We start from the raw sequence: 21,407 nt of genomic DNA, 5'->3' as shown, positions 1-21,407 counted from the left end.
AAAAAATAAAGAGTGGAAAGAGAGAAAAGGTCCAAGGTTTGGGCTCTGGGGTATTTCTAGTCTTTAGAGGTATTAAAAGATCAGGTTATCCCTCTTATTGACACCTAGTTTGGGTACTCATTAGGATCAATGTATGTCCATCATTTCAGATCTCTGGCAGTCAAGAAGTATCCCTGACACCAGATTTTGTAATAGAAGATATAAACTAATAAGCTAATTACTGCATTTTTATAAAACAGCCTATGGGAAAGCATAAAGTTCCAAGTAATGATCCCAAAGATACTTCTGGATATGGTAATGGAGATAACTAGAATTAGGAAAATAATAGTCTGAATCTCAAAAAAAAAAAAAAAAAATTCCAGCCCAGACAGGAAAGTGCTTCCTCCTGTTCACCCAAAAGGTTAGTTCTTAAGCCCTCCAAAATGGAAAGGACTTATGTAAGATTTGGCAGGACAAGAAGGAAAAAGGGCATTAAGATATTGCCTTATTCCATTAACTGTGACAACTCAAAGAATAAAAAAGAGCAAGCAAAGATGCAAATGGAAGCACCTCCAGAGCAGATCTGAACATGAGAAGATATCCACAGAATGAATCAATGTGAGGGCCCATGGGGTTCCCCAACATTGTTCCAATTTTAATGTAGTTCTTTGTGCAGAAGACAACTAACACAAAAATAGGAATTGAAACTTTTCCTTTTCTCGAAGACCCTCCCATACAGAAAGTATCTTTCCTTGTTATTTCTGCTCTGATCATGTTTCTTTTGATTGACTTTATCATTTTCTCATTTTCTTCAATAAACTCATGCAAAGGTGTGCTTTCTCTTTAAGAAGTTAGAAAATGATTCCCATGGTCTTCAGATGGCTCTTTAAATTGGTTTCTCTTAACCCTGGAGTCTACAATACTTAGACTGAGTGAGTACTTAATTGGAAGTGAAATGGCACTGAAAGGAAATTATATAAGATGACATCATTAATCAAAACAAAACATAAATAACCACAATAATCTGAGTATCATTCATTCAGTAGGTCAAAAATATGTAAGTACCTCCTATATGTTATGTATATGGATGGGAACACAATGATGAATAAGACAGACACATTTTGGTAGAATATATATAGAATATGGTAAAAGACCTAATCTCAGAAGTGGAGGTTTTGGTTAGGATAGATGACTGCTTCCTCAAAGAGGTAGTTCAGGACCCATAAAAAAGAGGAATACATGTCAGTTGGTTTCAGGTATTGAAAAAGAACTGGTGCACTAAGCATTTGTGAATGAGCTATTTTATAATAGTGATCACAAACAATTCCATTGAATTCATTATTCTCGTGGTTAAGAAAATTATCCCAAATTCATGTGATTATTTATCTCATCTGGGAAGAAATGAAAACTAAAGGCAAGCAGGGTCAGTATTAACAATAGGTGATAGGTTCAATCCCTGATTTGAGAGTTAAGTTATGGACAGGCAGCCAAGACTGATCCCATGAAGTCATTAGGAGACACATGAGAGGGAGTGGGTGCTAAACCTTACAGTCCAGAGAGGCAACAAAGTATTAGGACCCTTGAAATGATCTTTAAGGCAGAAGCAAATATTTAAAGTATTACAGAGCCATTCCCCTGAAGGCCTAGTGAATTTGCATTATGATGGTAACCAACACCTCCCCCAACTCTACCCCCCAGTCCACACCATGCAATAAATTATGGAGAAATTCTGAGAACTACAGACAATTTTACATTAGGGAAATCTATAATGAAGAGTAGTCACTGATCATTTTAGAAGATAACCTGCTAGAAGGAAGATAACATAATTTCTGTAATTTATTCCTTTATTAGGTAAACATTGGGTATAGAAGTAAACCGTGCCTGACTAATCCATTAGACAAAAGTAAATTTGAATGTACTTAAGAGAAGGATAAAAATATTTAATTGACTCCCTATAAGGAACTGACTTACGGGCAAAAAACAAAAGAATAAAAAACAAACATATTTTTTCTGGATAGAGAAGTGTTAACGATGTGGTTTCCCAAAGAATTATGTGATGTTCTTCAATATATGGAATAGACACATGGCTGGAAATTTACCTGCTAAGTCTATTTCAATTTAAGAAATCTCATTTTCTCACTTATTTTCATTGTAAAATGAGTGATGCTACACTGTAATCTCAATGTTATATTAAATCCAGCATATATATATGTATGCTGAATTTATGTATACATACATGCTAAATTTTATATAAATGTAATTGATGTGATTATTATATACGCAATGTACGTAATTTTTGTTATATAATAATTATGCATAATTACATAAAAGTGATCATTCTTAAAAATATATTTATAATTTATAACATAGTCAAATTCATAAAGGTAAATCTTTTATTTGCCAGTAATTTTAAAGATCTAAAGGGAAAAAAGATGTGGTAAGAATTGAACAAGAAAACATGCTAGGTAACACATTACTTTTGTAGAAAATTTTATAATTTACAGAGGACTTTTGTACACACTATCTCTATAATGCATGTAAAATGCTAGCACAACTCTGATATGTAATAAGTACACAAGTTACAAAATGATAGTAACAAGGTTAATCCTCATACTAATTTCACAAACAGGAGGGTAAAGTAACTAATCAAAGATCTCATAATTAGTGGGAAAGTAGAGACTAAGACATAGGACAAATGCTACGTTTTTTCTCCCAGATGCTGAGGAATTAATATCCTTAACTCTTCTCAGTTGACATCCATGCAATATCCTATCCGGTTTTCCTCTCTTTAGCTCTTTCTTTACTCTAAACCAATCTCCCTCTAAACCAATGGTTCCAAAACTGGGGTGATTTTGGCCTCCAGGGAACATCTGCCAATGTCTGGAGATGCTGTGATTGTCACAATCTCTATGTTAGCCACTTCCACAGAGGCTCACCTGAAGAGAGAGCTTGTAAATAAGTTGCTGTGCAAGCAAAGGTGTTTTCCATATCTCCATCAAGCAGATTTGGGTACTCCTCAAATTCTAATCAACACTTTTTTCACATATAGACAAAGTAATGAATGAGGATCTGGTCAGATATCTTAAATGGAGTAGTGGGAAGTGCACAGTTCAGATCAGGAGCCTAGAGGAAGCCTGTTCCATATGTCTCTAACAATGTTCAGAGCTATGACTCTGATGACTAATGACATTTGTCAAGACAGAAAGAACCCCAGGGCAAGTCGGAGAGCTACCATAGCTTGATAGAAATATCCTGTAAGAACACCTCCTTGCTTTCGTTCCAATTCACAGCTCACCAATCAATCTTCTTATCTATAGTTTAGTCTCTTGAGTAATTCATCCATCAGGTGGGAATGCCCCAAGCAAATGAGCAAGGTCTGTGATACTAGATATATCTCACACTGTAAATTAATAAATTGCCATGACAGTTAATAAATCAGTTGCTTCTGAGTTTAGATATCGTGAATGTTGTTAGTACAAGAAAACAAATGAAGATAACATAAAAGATAGATAAGTTTAATTAATCAGAAATTTTATGCCCAAGTCCATGATACACTGTTGAAGTAGGGAGAAATTTTTTTTAAGTTGCAGATCTATATGAATAGCATCATCCCATTTTATTAGGGAAAAAGCAGTTGTGGTATCTGTACATATATACATATAGAAATGTTCTTTATAAACACAAGAAAATGTAAGAATATGCACCAAACTTGATATTAGGTACCACAAAGAGATGAAACTGGAAAACCTAGAGGCATGAACTTTAGCTTCTTACCTTTGAATTTTTTAAAAATTGGGATTATGGATGGTTTTTTACTTTTTATGTGTTATTTGGTATAAAACTTTTCAAATATCAAGAAGTAGCTCTTAAAATATTTGTCCATGAACATATTATTATTTTATAGAGATGCTTTGATGCCACATGCTGTGTTTCTGAGGAGAGATTTTGAATCACACTGAAAATGAACAATAATGGCTCCTTATTAAAAAGATCAAGTAGTAAACTGAGCTGGGTCCCTCTCCCCTGCAATTTCAATTACAAAAAAATTTAAGATACTCTTTAGATTGTCCACCCATGTCCCGTTTATTTACTAAAAAGATTATTCCTAACAATTGAAAAGTGTGGTAGATTAATATGCATCTACTGAAAATAAGAAGGTAGATGCAGATCATTGACAGGTGTGTTATATATTGTTACATGAAGCAAGTTACAGAACAATTTGTATAGTGATTTCATTTATTTAGAAAATATATGTGTATACATACATATACACAGATAAGTGCTTATAAAACAATGGAAGAAGAACATAAACCAAACTGTTGACTGTGGTTACCACAGAGAGGAGAATGGGCTTGAGGCAGGGGGATACTTTTATTTTTACTATACATCTGTTTGTATTGTATGCTATTTTACAGTAGTCAGGGATAATTTTAATTATTTTAAATTTTAAAACATTAAAAGGGGAATAAAAATGACCATTAAATCTTCTTTCAGTTCCTTTGGTTTGAGATTACTATTTTTAATTGCTCACTTTTACTCAATAGACTTCAAATTGACCAGTAAATTCTGATTCTCTTCCTTTAATTTTTCTTAGCTCTATCATTTTTAATTTACCTCTTTTTCCATTCACTTTTACTAGGACCACATTCAAAACATGCCCTTGACACCTTCCACTTCTCTATCCCTATAATGCATACAAATATAGCATAAACATAAAAGAGCATTTTCCAAAGCATAGTCCATGAAAATACGAATCTTTGGTAATGTTCCAAAAAAGTAATCTTAGAACTTGTATATAATAGTCTCCTTTTGAAGACTGATAATAGCACTTCCTGAGGTCATTTAAACACACACACACATATACACTCACCCTTAACATACAATGGGATATCTTCCTAACTCATCAACACAAGGTACTATGGTGGGTTTAAGCATAGCAGGAATTTCTAAGGATAAATACTGTTAGATTGTTACTACTGCTTTTTGTTAGAAATATAAACTCACAAATATCTTTAAAAATAAAAATCTATCATAAACTATTAAGCAATGAGTTTTACAACTTCTCTTTCCAGTTTATAATTTTGCTCTTTAACAGAACCAGGCACAGTCCTTGCCCTCTTGGAACTTTCAGTCAAATTGATGAGGTAAATAGTAATTAGTCACACAATAAATGTAAAATGGGAACTGCAGTGAGTGCCAAAAAAGTACTTGGTATTATAATAGCACATAATAGAGGATAAAGTTCGTCAGGGAAGGCTTCCCTTAAGAAGTGGTACGGTGATCTAAAGATAAGAATGTGTTACTTCAGTGAAATGAAGACCAAAGGGCATTTTAGGCTGAGCTAGGAACAATTTGTGCAAAGGCCCTGAAGCAAGAGAAAGATGTCAAGCCTAAGGGATTGACAGGAGCCCAATGTGGCTGGGCACTGAGAATGAAAGCGTATACTAAGACATGAAGTTAAAAAGGCTAAGTAGATTGAGACCAGTCCAGTTTAACCTTCATCTTAAAAATAGTGTGATGCTATAATTTAAAAATTCAATTCACTGATTTAATTTTTGGAGAAGATACTATACTCATGAAGTTCCAAAAGAAAACAACAACAAATCATACAAAGGTATACAATTAAGTCTTGCTCCTATTCCTGTATCTCTACACCTGTGTTCCTCTACCCCTGCCCTTGTTAATCAGTTTCCAGCATCCTATCTATTCTTCAGAGTTGTAGAAAGGTTTTACAGGGTGAAGGATAGACTGATAGGAAAAAAAAAAAAATGGAAGCAGGTAGAACAGTTAGGAAGTGCTGAAGCAGTCTAAAAAAAAGAGAAGTGAGGTGGCTCTGACTAAAGTTATAAGCAAAGGGATGGAGAGTGTGTGGCAGATGTGATAAAGACTTAATAGATAAAATTTAAAAGCATCAGAGATTAGTTGGATGTGGGTGTGGGTGGGGGGGAAATGGTGTTGGATAAAGAAGAGGATAATTTCAAGGATAAAAAGGTGGCCTCTAGGTTTCTGGTTTCTGTAAGTGAATTTCCATTCACTGAGATTGAAATGGTGGAGGAGAAACAGGTAGGGGCTCTGGGTCCCATTTAAAAGATACTGTGTGTTTGAAATATTTTGGAGGTGCCCACGGGGAGATATAAGTAGGCAGCTGGACCTATGGATTTGGAGCATAGGTGAGAGGTCAGAGCTCTAGAGAGAAGCCACTGAAGCTATCAATATAAATTTGATAATCCAGCAGTTTAGAGTGAAGAGGAGAGGTCTTAGAATTGGGCCTTGAGGAATTCCAACATTTTTAAGGACAGAGGAAAGGAACATGGGCCTGAACAGGAGACAGAGAAGAATGTCAGAGAGGTAGAAAAAAAATACTGGAAGAGCACAGTGTTATGGGAACTAACAGAAAAAGTATGTCAAGAACAATGGAGTGGTCAGTAATGTTAAGTCTTCCTATATAATTAAGATATTCCTTTAAAAAAAACTATCAGATTCAGTATGGAGTGGGTTTTTGTTTTTATGTTTTGGGGGATTTTTTTGCAACTTTAGTGAAAGTTTCTCAGTGTAATAATCAAGAGAAAAGCAGTATTGAAGTTGATTGAAGTTGCTGAGTGAATAGTAAGGAAATAGAGGCTACAAATAGAGACAATTCTTTTGAGAAATTTGATTTTGAAGGAAAGAGATTAAGACATGGCGGTACCTGGTGGTACCTGAGATGAATAGGAATCGTGCTTTTTGTTTAAATAAAAAAAGAGTTGAGTTTATTTAAAAGTTGATTGTGAATCTCAAGAGATCCCAAATAGCCAAAACAATTTTGAAAAAGAACAAAGTTAGAGGACTCACACTTCCTGATTTCAAAATATATTATAAAGCCACAGTAATCAAAACAGTGCACTACTGGCATAAAGAAAGACCTATAAACCAATGGATCAGAGTAGAGAGCCCAGAAATAAAGCCTCACAACTATGGTCAAAGGATCTTCAACAAGAGAACCAAGACCATTCAATGGGGAAAGGACAGTCTCTTCAACAAATGATGCTGAGAAAACTGAATAGCCACATGCAAAAGAATGACAATGGAACCTTATCTCACACTATGCCCAAAAACAACTCAAAATGGATTAAAGACCTACACTTAGACTGAAATGTATAAAACTCCAAGAAACCATAGAGGAAAAGTCTCATGGTATTGGATTTGACAATGATTTCTTGGATATGATACCAAAAGCATAGACAACAAAAACAGAAAAATGGGACTCCAGAACTTTAAAACTCTTGTGCATCAAAAGATACAACAGGGTGAAAAGGTATCCTACAGAATGAGAGAAAATATTTGCAAATCACATATCTGACAAGGGGTTAATAGCCAAAATAAAATTTTTTAAATTTAAAAAAAAAATTTTTTTTTAGGTGAGGCAACTCTTGGTTGACCTCGCAGACTGCAAGGACCTTGTAAGCTTACAATCCCTTATTTATTTATTTATTTATTCATTCATTCATTCATTCATTCATTCATTTATTTTTTACGCCTACAGCACCTGATCTTCCTAGGTGGTCTCCCATCCAAGTACTAACCAGGCCCGACCCTGCTTAGCTTCCAATATCAGACAGAATTGGGCTTGTTCAAGGTGGCATGGCTACAGACAATGCCAAAATAAAATTTTTAAAACTCCTATAACTCAACAACAAAACGTCAAATACCCCAATTAAAAAATGGGTGGACTTGAATAAACATTTCTCCAAAGATGATATACATATGGCTAACAAGCCTGTGAAAAGATGCTCAACATCACTATTCAATAGCAAAATGAAAATGAAAACCATGAGATATCACCTTAAACCCATTAGGATAGTTACTATCAAAAAAAAACAAAAAACAAAAAACAAAAACTAACCCATGTTGTTGAGGATGTGGAAAAATTCAAACTCTTCTGCACTGTTAGTGGGACCATAAAATAGTACAACTGCTATGGAGAATATGTTGTTTAAAAGATTAAAAATAGAACTACCATCTAATTCAGCAATCCCACTGGATATATAGCCAAAAGAATTGAAAGCAAGGTCTCAAAGAGATATATGCATACCCATGTTCATAGCAGCATTATTCATAATCTCCAAAAGAAAGAAGCAACCCAAATGTCCATTAATGGATGGATAAACAAAATGTGGTGTGTGTGTGTGTGTATAATGAAATTTAATTACTCTTTAAAAAAAAAAAAAGAAAAAAGAAAATCCTGTCATATGCTACAACATGGATGAACCATGAGGACACTGTACTGAATGAAATAAGCCAGTCACAGAAGGAAAAATACTGCAACTGCATGATTCTACTTACATGAGGTATCTACAATAGTCAAACTCATAGAAGCAGAGAGTAGAATGGTGGTTGCCAGAGGCTGGGGGGGAGGGGTGAAGGGGAGCTGTTGTTTAAGGGGTATAGAGTTTTAGTTTTGCAATATAAAAAAGTTCTGGAGAGCTCTTTACCAACAGTAAGAATATACTTAACACTACTGAGCTGTACACTTAAAAATGTTTAAGATGATAAATTTTATATTGTGTTTTTATAACAAAAATTCTTTAATTAAAAAAATGTTGCTTGATTGGAAAGATCCAGTTGAGAAAGGTTAAACTTACTTATTTAAAAAGCCATTATTAATGACAGAAATTGTTTTAAGCATCTAATATATATTAACTTACTTAATTCTTATAATAAACCTATGAGTAAGCTATTTTTATCTTCATTTTACAGTTAAATAAATTCTGGCACAAATGGGTGAAGGAACTTCTCCAAAGTCACACAGCTAGTAAAGGCAAGATTTGATACCAAGAAGAATGGAGCAATTTGCACTTTCCACCACTATGCTGCACGTAAAAGAAGTGACAATCATGTGGGGTCCTGAAAAGGCCAGAGGCAATGGGATCCAAAGTTTAGACCAGAGGTTACCAAACTTTCTCAGTTCATGGCACCCTTCGTGCTTCAGTAGTTTTTATGGTGCCCCTAATCCAAAAGAAATACCAGCAGTTCCATTTAATAAACAACTTAATAAGTATTTCTGTCCCAACAACTTAGTAGCCATTTGAAAACATAATACACAGAGATAGAAAGAAAAAAGATTTTTAATTCCTAAACCACAATTACTTACTAATAGGATACATGCGCTAATAGAAGTTGAACACTACACAACTTGTTGAAACTTGGAATCAGACTGAACTCCTTTGTTCCTATTCTATGTTCATCGTTGTGTGGTACTTGTTTTATCATAGCGAGCCATGAAAAGCCAGCTTCATAAATCTATGGCACCGTGAAAGGAATGTAATGCAGTCTGGTGTTGAAACACTACACTAACTTGGAGCTACATGTTTGTGTAGTGTCCAACAGAAGTCTTGTGTTTTCCTTGAAATTTTCAAATATCCCGCAGGACTCTTGTAAATTTGCTGCAGTCCCCAAGGGTGCCTCAGTGCACAATTTGAGAACTGTGGGTCTAGGTGGAAGATTTGGCCTTTACTATGGCAGAAGGATGGACACACATATAGGGAGATTTACATGCTTGGCATGCAACTCTATTCTAGTTGCTCAGAAATTTCTTCTATACCCCAAATTTGATCTACCAGCAAATCTTATGGCTCAAAACTCAAAATATATTCAGAATATGGCTACTTCTCGCCACTTAACCACTCCCATTCATCCAGTCAAAGCCACCATTATGACTCACCTGAGCTATGGAAATAGCTGTCTGATCTCCCTGATTTGATCTTTGTTCCCTTCAATCTGTTCCCATCACAATAGCCAAAATGATCCAATTAAAAGTAAGTCAGATCAAGTTCCTCCTCTGTCCAAAGCCCTTTGAGGGTTTTCCATCTCACTTAGAGTTAAGAGCAAGTCCTTTCAAATAACTGGAAGGCCCTACATAACTAGTGTCTCATTTCCTCTCTGATCTCAATTCCTACTACTCTTCTTGCTCATTCTACTCCAGTCATATTGATTCTCTGTTCTTCAAACATGCCAGGTATACTCCCATCTCAGGGCCGTTGTACCTGCTATTTCCTCTACTTGGAACTCTCTTCTCCAGAAAGCTTCCATGGCTTGCTCCTTCACATCTTCATGACATGATAGTTCAGTAAGGCCTTTCCCGATTACCAAATATCAGGCCTATCCTGCCCCACTGTTCCCCACACATACTTCCTACCTTCCTTGCTTTACTCTAACAGTTTTCATTTTCTTACACACTTTAAATTTTACTTATCTTTCCTTGACTATCTCCCCTATTAGAAGGTAAGCTACAAGAGAACATGGATATTGGTTGTTTTTGTCTGTTTTATTCACTAGTATCCTCAGCACTAAGAATACTATTTTGCATACTGTAGGCATTAAATCTATATATGCCTTGAGTGAAAGAATGGTCAAAAGTGGGCCATGCCCCTTCAGGCATATCTCAAATCCAGACTAGAAGAAGATAAAGAGCAGAAGCTGAAAAGGCACATCCCACTTGAGTATGGCCTCTTTCACAAGCTTTCTTCTAACACGTACCAGTGACCTCTGCTTACTTTGGCCAGAACTGCTTCATATGGCCACCTCCAGCTTCAAGCATAACAGGAAAGCTGAATACCTTAAATTTGTCATATTGTCACTCTGAACACCAAGGTCTGTTCATAAAGAAAAATGGATATTGCTCAAGCAACTACCAATGTCTTCTATATATGTTATCTCTTGATTTAGTCATTATTTACTGATTTCCTATTATGACTCAAGATTTAATTTTTAATCATTTATTATCTCTCATTAATAATTATTATTGATAACAACAGCAATAATAATTATTATTAATTCTCCTATATCAATCCAGATATCAATTCCTTTTCTTCCCTCCCTCCAACATCCCCTACCCCAATTTAGACTAGTTGTTCTCTAGGCCTAGGGCACAGTTATCATTCTAAGACTTCACCTCTTTCCTATGTAAGAGCCTCTGTGTTTCCTGGATCTTAAGAACCTTGTTTTTTTGGTTTACTCTGTTGCTTTAGGGCACTGCATCTTCTAACAACTTCCTGAGAAACGTGCATGGCAGGTAAATTTTGTTGAGAGCAGACAAGTCTGAAATTGTCCTTGTTTGAATGACAGTTTAGAATTCTACTATAGAATTCTAAGCTAAAAATCACTTCTCTTCAGAATTTTGAAGACATCATTCCACTGTCTTCTAACTCCTTGTGTTTCTGTTGAGAAGTCTGACGTAAGTCTGATTCCCATTCCTTTGAGTGTATCTTGTTGTTTTTCTTTTTTACTCTGAAAGCTATCTGGATATTCTCTTTATCTTTGATTTTCTAAAATTCACAAAATATGCCTTGATATTGGTTTTTGGCTTATTTAGTTTTTTTTTTTTTTTTTGATTATTTGGTCCTGTCAAATTGTAAACAAGCATCCTCTAGCTCTAGGAAATTTTCTTCTATTATTTTTTTGTTTCTTCCCTTCTTTTTTCTAAGTTAGATATTGGATCTTCTGGCCTGATGCTCTAATTTTCTTATCTTCTATCACCAATTGTTTACTACTATGTCTTTTTTTTTGCATTCTATTCTTCATTATGGGGATATTTCAACTTTATCTTTCAATTCTATTAATTTTTCTATTTATACTGTCAATTTGTAATTCCCAAGAGCTCCTTTCCTTTTCCATGATTACTCCTTTTTAAAAAATAGCATTCCTTTTTGTTTCAAGAATGCAACAGCTCTTCTTATTTCTCTGTAGGCATTAATTTTAATTCCTTGAGTTTAAATTATTTATTGCACTGTCCCTGATTCTTTTTCTTTTCTGTGTTTTAGCTTCAGACTCATAGATCTCAGGTTTACAGATGGAGAAGTTCCTCAAAAGAATCATCTCTGGCTCACTGGTTATATTTAAAAGTGAGTCTTTGAAAAATTGACTGGCAGCTGAGTGTGTTAACTTGGGCTTCACTATAAGGAGATTGTTTGGCTCATCTACCTTTTCAAAGAGAAATACCAAATATATCAGTATCTATAGGCTGTGCTCTGGAATAATCTATTTTTTCAGAGAAGTATCCTCTAAACAAGTTACACAGAAACCTAAGCCTCGCTATTGGAGCAGGAAAGGAGCTGGGGAAGATCTCACCATTCCAGACAGACTCTCACTTTAATCCCCTTATTTTCAGTCTAGCCACCTCACTTCTACTCTGTATTTGTGCTTATCATCTTCAAGTTCAGAAATTCTCTACTTCGATTTTTCCAGAAAACATTTATCCCATATCATTTGTTCTTTATACAAACTGCTTCTGGTTTTCATGTTTTATCCTACATCCCACTGCCAAACTAATCCCTCTACATTCTTACTATCTTTCTACGCAGTGTCATACGACCTAGCACTCATTAATTTCCTAATGACTTCATGTGTCTATTTTTCCTCACCAGATTATGCTGGGACTCAGCCCACACCTTACACTTCCTTAGTGCTTCCCACAGTGGTGACAGTCAATAATAATATGTGATTGGTTTTGTATAAATAATATACTATTACTAATAGTTGTATCTTAAAACCACAGTCTGTCAATTATTATTTCATGAAGAAATCAAATTGATTTTCACACAATTTGATGAAAGGAAGGCTCAAATAATGATACTATTCATTCTACATTACAAGGAGTGGTGACAAAATGAGTTTCATAATGTCGCAATTTATCTGTGATAGGCTGAGAAAATAATTTGTATTTTAACATAGCCCGTCAAGTAATTCATTACAAGAATTAAAAAAAGAAACTATCTTTTCTTGATATTTTAAGATTGTACCTAGAAATGTGAAATTGTCATAAAAAGAAATCATGGTACAGTTGACTATATTATATACTTTTACAGTTAAATATACATATGTGATTCAAATAATTTAATCTAAAATCAGTATATATGAAGTTACATCTATCTTAATGATAATATTGCTTTTAACTAATTATACAATGATCTGCAAATATAAATGTGACTTAATGCACAATAATTTAAGAAATTTAAAAATTCTATCATAATGGTATACAATTTAATAGTGTATTAATGTTGAAACTTTTATTCCCTAAAAAGTTTGTAAAAAAAAGTTTGTAAAGTCAAAGCAGGAAATTATTAAACACTTTCTCATAATGAAATCATTTTATGAGACCAAAAACAATGAGAAGTATATTTGATAGCTAGTAAAACTAAAACTCTAAATTACATTTCGCACTTTTAATTTTTCAGACTAGAAGTAGTCTGAAAAATCAACTTCAAAAGACAATTTTTATACAGAACATATGTATAGGTAAGTCCTTGATTTATAAACTGTCCTGAATTTAAAAGTGGAGAGAATTATTTTTTAAATTTATAGGTTATTGGATCAACAACATGTGAACTAAGCTCTGATAATGAGGACAACCTATAAAACCTCATTAATTCAACAGGAAAAAGAAAACAAGCTTGGATTGCATCCTCTGAAATCCTTTATGTTGCTGTACTTGCCTTGCTAATTTCTTAACAATTAGACTTCTTGGAGAAATAAGAATCTCTTAAGAAGAAGACAACCAAGATAAATTCCATAAATCCTAAATTTGCCATGGTGGGAAGGGGTGGGGGGATGAGAATAAAGGATTTACATTAGCTGAGGAGAGGCCATAGTCAAAAACTGAGAGTTCAACTATGTTAGCTCCATGATACTGAGGAACTTTTTACACTCCTTTCCTAAGAGTTACAGAACATTATCTTTTGGTCAACTTCTATCATTTTAGGGCTAAAATATGGGGGAAATTACTAAAAGAAATTTAGGTACGTATTATCTTTGGAACCACAACACTGGGTGACTCACAAAAGAGGGACCCTCAGGGAGATGGTGGAAGTGGTTTACTTATTTTGCAACTAAGAACAGGTTAAAGGGATCCTTCTAAATATTTAGTTTGAACAACAAATTATTAATTTAATTAATGATAATAGGAATATCTTAGAAAATAGACATACACATATTTTTAGAAGACCTAGCTAACAGTCCTGTTTAGGAACTGAAGAAGTGAATGAATAATGTTAAAAAGACTTTCAAAGGCCCTAAAGATGTGGGAACTAACCCAAACCTGTGTGCACGGTAGAGGTCAAGTTATCTTGTTAAAATGTGTCACATCAAGAAAGTAAATATATCGATCACATCAAGGTAGTAAAAGATCTATTTTAAGAATATCTTATTGATCATAGAAATAAAACGCAAAATATGACAGAACATTATAAGTTCCATTGGAAATGTTAAAAGCAGATTCACTGGTACAACAGCCTAAGAAACCAGTACTGTCAGGTCGAAGTAATTTACAAAAGTAATTTTGTATATATTTTACCGTGAAAATTCCTTTTCTGAGTTGAATTTATTCAGTAGTGAGGGATATCCCTCTCCATACTCCCCCACACATACATACACACAAACTTGCTTATTAAAATGCAATGAAGTCTATTTAAAAAGAATTGTCTACTGGGATGCTCCACTGCATATTTTAAGATGCCTGACATGTTCCAACTTACCCTGTGTGGTGGTAAGGGTGGAGGCCGTGAGACACACCTCATACTATAGGTGGTAGGTATGCCTTCCAGTCAAATAATTTTGAGCCTGCTTTTAAGGTGAGTAATGGCATTGAGAAGCACAATTTGAGTTGTACTAAGTTTAAAACTTTCTAGAGTGTATTTTGTATTCAAGTTTTAAAGTCTGATTAAAACTTTTATGAAAACAAATTATGACTTTTTACACAATCCTTTCCTTTTAAATAGTATCCTAAGTAGAATTTAAGAAGTATTATGGTTCTAAAAATGTTAATTCAGTCTTGTAAACAGGCTCTTGAAAGTAATAATTTATGTCAGTTAAGGGGGTAACTACTAAACAGTTACCTTTATGAGTAAAGGTAGACTAGTTTAAACAAAAAATGAGGAAAAACTAGAGTCCACAAAATGATAGCTCATATTCAAGTAGTAGATTAAGATTAGGTTCCTAATTATGACAAATTCGATGTTGTAGATTTATGGAAATAGCAATGAGCCTAAACTTCAAAGAACAGCAGTTAGATTTACAAAGTAAATTACAATGTAAACAAGTAGGAATTTAAACTGATACAAGATATTCAATTCCATAAAACAGTTATAATTATTATTAGTAGTGATGTAACATCAATACATGATATAACATGTATGAGTAGCATATGACTAATGATTCTTTTTATCGAAGGCAAGTTTTTCTAGGCAAATACTATTTTTAAAGCCTATCAGCAAAGCTGAGGCATTTGTCCATTATTCTGTAATCAATGGACACTAATTATGATGATTACGTCCTGAATACTGACTCATTCGATATGTGGGTCTTCGTCTCGGCCCTAATATTGCTGGTACAATAGAACTTTCTGTGGTGTAAATGTTCTGTAGCAATACTGTCCATATGGTAACATGTGGCTACTGAGCACCTAAAATGTGGGTAGTTCAACTGAGGAACTCAATTTTTAATTTTACTTAATTCAATTAGTTTAAGTTTATATTTAAATAGCCACCAGTGACTAGTGGCTACCATATTAAACAGTGCACCTTAGAGAATTCAGAAAGTAAGAGCAAATGTCCTGTTACGTTAGGTCTAACTTTAATCTGCTTGTTGATTTCCATAAGCATGGCATTCACAAATGCTTACTAGAGTAGTATGCCAAAAAAATCTTTTGTCCTGTGGTTTTCTCTTCATTCAAAAGTTGATTAAATCTATGCCAGTAAATATCTAATACAGCATTCAGACAAATCCAAACAAAAAAAAAATCATCTGTAAAGAAAGATTTTTTTATTAGCATTTATTGTGTGTCAGTACAACTATACTGATTAATGAGGTAGCCTAGTGGCCTGTGTCACTCTGTCTAATATTAGTTCTAAAAGGGCTAGAATTCAAACTACAAAATATCCACTCCCAATAAGTTTCTGTCCATTACCTATCATAACACAAGAATACCAATTACTGCATAGTTTTCAGCTCCATTGGTTAAACACTGCAAATGTACATCAAATCATTTTACCTGACAGACATATTTGTTCTTCCATTTGCTCAGCACACACTGACTGTTTTGCATCAACTCCTGAAGGAAACAGAAAAGTGAGTGTAGTTGGCGATACTCATTGTCGTTATCAGTTAAAGTGCTTCTGATTTGCAAGCAAAAAAAAAAAAAAATCAGCATGCCACACAAAGATGCAACTGTTTTGGAACTCCTCACTGGACAAAGGCAAAGCTATCATCACCAGGAGAGTTGACCCTTTATGAAAATTAAAGCTGTTGAAAGATGTTTTAAAACAGATTTGTTTGTTGCCATTTTTAAACTTTTGGAAAGATACCTCCAACTCCTTGAGAGAGTCTCGAAGTTTTTCTGGGCGTCTGTTTTTGAGTGTCCATGGATAATTTCGTGCTGGCAACAACAACAAAAAAATGTAATAAATACAGTTAGTTAAACATGATTTAAAAAGGAAACTCTGCTTAGTAGTGTGCTTTATGAAGATTAAAATAAAACACCTCCTTAATTGCGAAGTATGCTTCATTTTCATCATCAAATGACAGCCTTTTGAAAGGCTTTGTCATAGGAACAGAATTTTTATCACAAAACAATCTCCCTGATCATAATTTTATGACAATAACCAACAAGGCTCAGAGAATTCCTGGGAAAGTTTCCTAGGCCTGTGAATCTAGCAGTTAATGGTAAATGATCCACTCTTTACCATAGAAATAACATTTTCATATAAATAATTAAATGTTCAATTCAAAAAAATTTTCCAAATTCTGAAAGTAGCCTTCTCAGACCTAAAACTTCCTAATGAGTAAATGAATATAGTGAGGAAAGAAGTAAAATACAAAAAATACAAAGGAAAATGAATTTTAATGATGCATCAAAACTTTACATATTAAAACTAAGAAAAAAACTGAGGGAATCCAAGTTTTAACAATTTAGGCACTAATAATGCTCTTTTTTTATTTAAAATAATTCTCTTTAAAATCTACACCACAATTCAATACTGATAAGCTTTTGTTGTGTTTGAAATACATTTAATAAAAAGATATAATTATTTAGTGGAGTCTCCGTGTTAACCGAAGTCAAATTAAAAATAGTTTTGTTAAAAGAATTAACAAAATATTAAATTGATAATGATATCTATTTCATCACAAAAATGAATTCATCTTTGAATTCTCCTAAATAATAATTCCCAATAAGAGTTGTACATGTGTGTGTATATGTTTTGTGTGTATACATATTGTATAGTTTATATAGACATTAAAATTTTACGGTAGAATTACTATATATTTATTTTATAGTAGAAATACTATATATTTAATTTCACTTTATAAACAATTTATGTATACAGCATTATGTGAAAATTTTAATATCTATGTTACAGCTACTAACAGTATTTTTAAAAATTAAATATCAGCTTGACCATTTCAAACAATAGGATTTTCAGCTTCACCTATACTCCAGACAAAACTTAAATTATATTTAAGTCATTAAAACCATATTACATTGTAGCAATATTACATATAAACATTTATATATTTTAGAACAGAAAAGACTAGAGACAATAAAATGCTAATATTGATCATTACAGATCTTATTTTCTTAAAAAGTGTAAAATAATTTGGGCATAGTACAAATAATGGTATCAGAATTTAAGCATGATGTACTTATTTTAAACATATTAAATAATATAAATATGGTTCCTTAAGAAAGTTTACATTTACATAAGTATATAAAAACTGGATAGAGATTTCAATGGACTAAATTAGAAATGCCTAACAAATATAATTCTTACTCATATGTTTATAAACCTAAACAATGGTAATTCATAATTATAATTTGGAAGGACTAACATTTCCTATTTGTGCAAAAGCTTAAAATATTTTTTAAAACTGAATCTTCAGTGATATTAAAATCTCAGTTTTATAATAATTCCAAATATATATGTGTGTGTGTATGTGTGTGTATATATGTATGTATGTATGTGTGTATATATATATGTATGTGTGTGTGTGTGTGTGTGTGCGTGTATATAAAGTGAGCTTACATTCTGCCAGCTTCTGCTTTTCTTCTAAGTTACCATGTTCTGTCGCTGATATTGTGGTACAGGAGAGTTGGAAAGAAAAAAAAGGGGGAATTATTCTTATTATAATACTTTGTATTTTTATATGTACATATACAATGTATTATCACACATATTATTGAGATTAGTAAAATTATGCTCAACTTTTTCAAAAGCAGTTTGATGTTTTGGATATTTTCATTTCATAGAGGTATTTTCTAAATTTGCAGTGAAAAGGCTTATGTAGCACAACAGGTGGGCCAATATCCTGAGCTTACAATCTCATCAGATAGGGAAGCGAACTGCGATAGAGCCCAGAACAGACGCTGTTTCAGTCTGTCATCAGAACCATGAAGTCAGCCTATTAACCACCAAGCTAAACACACAGGATGCCCACACAAGCCTCACTTCAACAGAGACTAAACCAGGAAGTAACTCTAGCTAGAAAGACCTTTTGGCCCATCATGAAACTTCTGGGATTAACAGGATTAATCAGATAAAGAAAATTGATCATTCACTCAGAAATGCCTATTTCAGATATCAGGTGAGGATCCAGGAGGCCAGCATCAATGGGACTCATGCATTAACAATGCCCTCTACTGGGACACTGATAAATAAACGTGAATAGACTGTCCAGTTTTCAGTCTGATCAGAAATAAAATAAAAATTTTCATGCTCTTCTACAGCATTTTCTCATATTTCTTTATTTTATATAGAATAGATATCAACCTCAGCACTTTTCTAAAAAATTGAGGTAACTTTTCTTAAAATCCTAGAATTTATCAAAGGTCATAAAAACAGTTTTTAATGGTCACTATTATGTAGTTTAGAATATTTAACTTATAAAAATTAGTTGAGTAGAATAGGTACTTTACCTGGTGGCTCTTTCTTGTCATAATACTGGTATATCCCGATATCTCTATCTATAGAAAGGAACAAATAACGTTAGATTATGGTAGAAAGTTCTGGAGAATAAGAAGCTAAACCATACTACATGCAGGGTGGGAGTATAAGGCAGGGAGGAGGGCAGAAATCTCTTTATGTTGCTAGAAATAAAGTAGTTCAAAAGTATCTGAACATGTAGGGATATGCAGGAACTAGAAAGTTTATCAATCCAATTAGAAAAGATTTACACAAAACTAGAATGGCATGGGGACAGGAGTAGTAAAGAACTGAAATCAAGGAAGACCACCTTTTTCTTTCACACTTCTGGATATTTTTCACAGGGCTCTACCAAAAGAAACTGCCACTAAGCAATGCCAAATGAAATCAGTCGATGGAAGAAAATGCCCTAACTGTTGGATTCTGAGCTGTGGCTTTCTTTTCTATTTAGCTTAAGTCTAGTATGGTGTTTGGTGGGGAATGTGCAGGAAAGAAAGAGAGGATTAGAGTAAGGTATGGATAAAATATCTGAAGCTCATTTAGACTCAATAAACCTTCCAAACCCATTCAAATCCGGATGCTCTGCTGGGGCTACAAAAGAAGCAAAGCTAGGCTTCCTAGATGTTGAAAGTGATTTAATCAAGGAATCTGTTCTTGCAATTTAATTTCGGGAGAACAAAATAACTGTGTCCATTTTCTTCCTATCTGTGAATAGTTAAATATTTCTTTCTTTGAAGTAACATTTCTTTCCTTCTGTGCAAAATAATTCTGGTTACTAACAAAAGGATACAACTGTTTCTAAAGAAGTGGGAGCAGTATAGGCTGCCCCCTAGTGATTGACGTGCTCCAAACTTTCTCATACTGATGAAACTTCAAAAAAACACATTACAGCTATAATTAACTTTTCAAAAAGTTTTCAAAATAGTCAAGCATGTGTACGTACTGACGCTCTATTCATTCATTCATGCTATTAATTTGGACATATAATGTTAAAGAATGCAGTCTATTTCTATTCGATTGAAAATATCTAATAAAGAGTGATTGGGAAAGGTCATGAGTAGGACTCTGAAGGTACTGATAATATTTTATTTCTTGACCTGGGTGATGATTTTATGGGTGTGTTCACTTTTTGACAGTTCAAAACATGCCCTTATAATTTTTATAATTTTCAATACATATGTTTCAATACACTTTATTTAAAAAAGATTTTTTTTTTTAAGTATAAGAACCATAGGCATTATATATTCTGGCAATATCCTCTATTTTAATATTTTATCATTCCATGCATCCAAATATTTATAACTCTAGATTAGCACATGAAGATCATAAGGGACCCTAAATTATGTGCACAAGTCTGATCTCCTTTATCTGTCCTGAAGTGGGGCTGATAAAATTCAAGCAGGGCAAGAAGGTATCCGCATAAGAGGACCTACCCCACATGGAGTGTCAGAGCCTAAGCCAAATGAGGAAGCTGTCTATGCAAACAGTTGGCCTGACATGGTGTCTTAGAATAAATAATATATTTAAAGTTTAATGAGGAAGAGGATATTTACATAATTTCAAGGTATTTCCCTACCAAATACTAAGTAATTCCAAAGGAGAAAGTAACTTTGCAGTGGAGAAGCCTAGGAGACACTATCTTAATCAAATAATCTCGAACATCAACAGTAAAGACACAAAATGAAATTGTGTACCACCCAATAGAGAACAGAGAAGCACTTCTAGGATATTCCCACCAGACATGCATAATATGAACTTAATTGTGAGGAGTCTTCAAAAGCGCTAAGGTTACAAAAGTTTAAACTAAATAAAAATTAAAAAGATAAAAGATTGGTTTCAGAATGAAAGAGACTAAAGAGATATGATGACTAAATGCAACATGTGATTCTAAACAAGATCCCTGGCTTAAAAAAGACACTGGTGGGACAACTGGTGAAACTCTGAGTATTAGATGGCAGTTCTACTATCATTGTTAATGTCTCGATTTTGATGGTTATATGGTGGTGATGCAGGGCACCTCCTTTCTATAGGAAACACACTAATGCATTTGAGAGTGGTGAGGCATCAAGTCTGCAACTTACTCTCAAATGGTTCAAGAAAAAAATCTCCTGTACAGAAAAGTCTTCTGTAAGTTTGCAATTGTTTCAAATTAGAATGACTATAATAAAAAAAAATAATAATAAAAAATAAAAACAAGAAATAAGCATTGGCAAGGATGTGCAGAAAGGGAACCTTTGTGGGAATGTAATTATTGGTGGGAATGTTAAAAAGTACATGAAAAAAAGTACGGAGTATGCACATGAATAGGGCCTGCCAATTGGTGGACTTCACTGATCAGCGAGGCACCACAATGTTTCTTTCACTCAAGGATCTCCCCAAATGTCAGCGTGAACAGGTCTTCTCTCTGGGGCCATGTAGTCATTCCAGAGAGGCCTCCCTCAAGCTCTTTCTTAGAAAGTGTACAAGAGGTTACAACATTCT

General features: G+C 33.7%; 1 protein-coding gene and 1 pseudogene across 9 annotated transcripts in view; both read right to left on the bottom strand.

The window, feature by feature from the left end:
* Positions 1-21,407, bottom strand: part of WDPCP (WD repeat containing planar cell polarity effector) — a 323,269-nt gene that overhangs the window by 225,575 nt on the left and 76,287 nt on the right. For 8 of the 9 annotated variants that reach the window (XM_015587591.2, XM_015587590.2, XM_015587592.2 and 5 more), the window contains 4 exons: positions 18,920-18,967; positions 18,030-18,074; positions 16,314-16,384; positions 16,001-16,060 (listed from right to left, as the gene is read on the bottom strand). In XM_015587591.2, the coding sequence (XP_015443077.1) occupies positions 16,001-16,060; positions 16,314-16,384; positions 18,030-18,074; positions 18,920-18,967 (224 nt within the window). The remainder of the gene's footprint in view (positions 1-16,000; positions 16,061-16,313; positions 16,385-18,029; positions 18,075-18,919; positions 18,968-21,407) is intronic. The other variant, XM_015587593.2, reaches the window with a different exon arrangement.
* LOC112477978 lies at positions 7,493-7,611 on the bottom strand (annotated as a pseudogene).

Source organism: Pteropus alecto, unplaced genomic scaffold (assembly GCF_000325575.1).
Source record: "Pteropus alecto unplaced genomic scaffold, ASM32557v1 scaffold131, whole genome shotgun sequence".
Lineage (NCBI taxonomy): Eukaryota > Metazoa > Chordata > Mammalia > Chiroptera > Pteropodidae > Pteropus > Pteropus alecto.
This window is presented reverse-complemented; position numbering and strand designations above follow the sequence as displayed.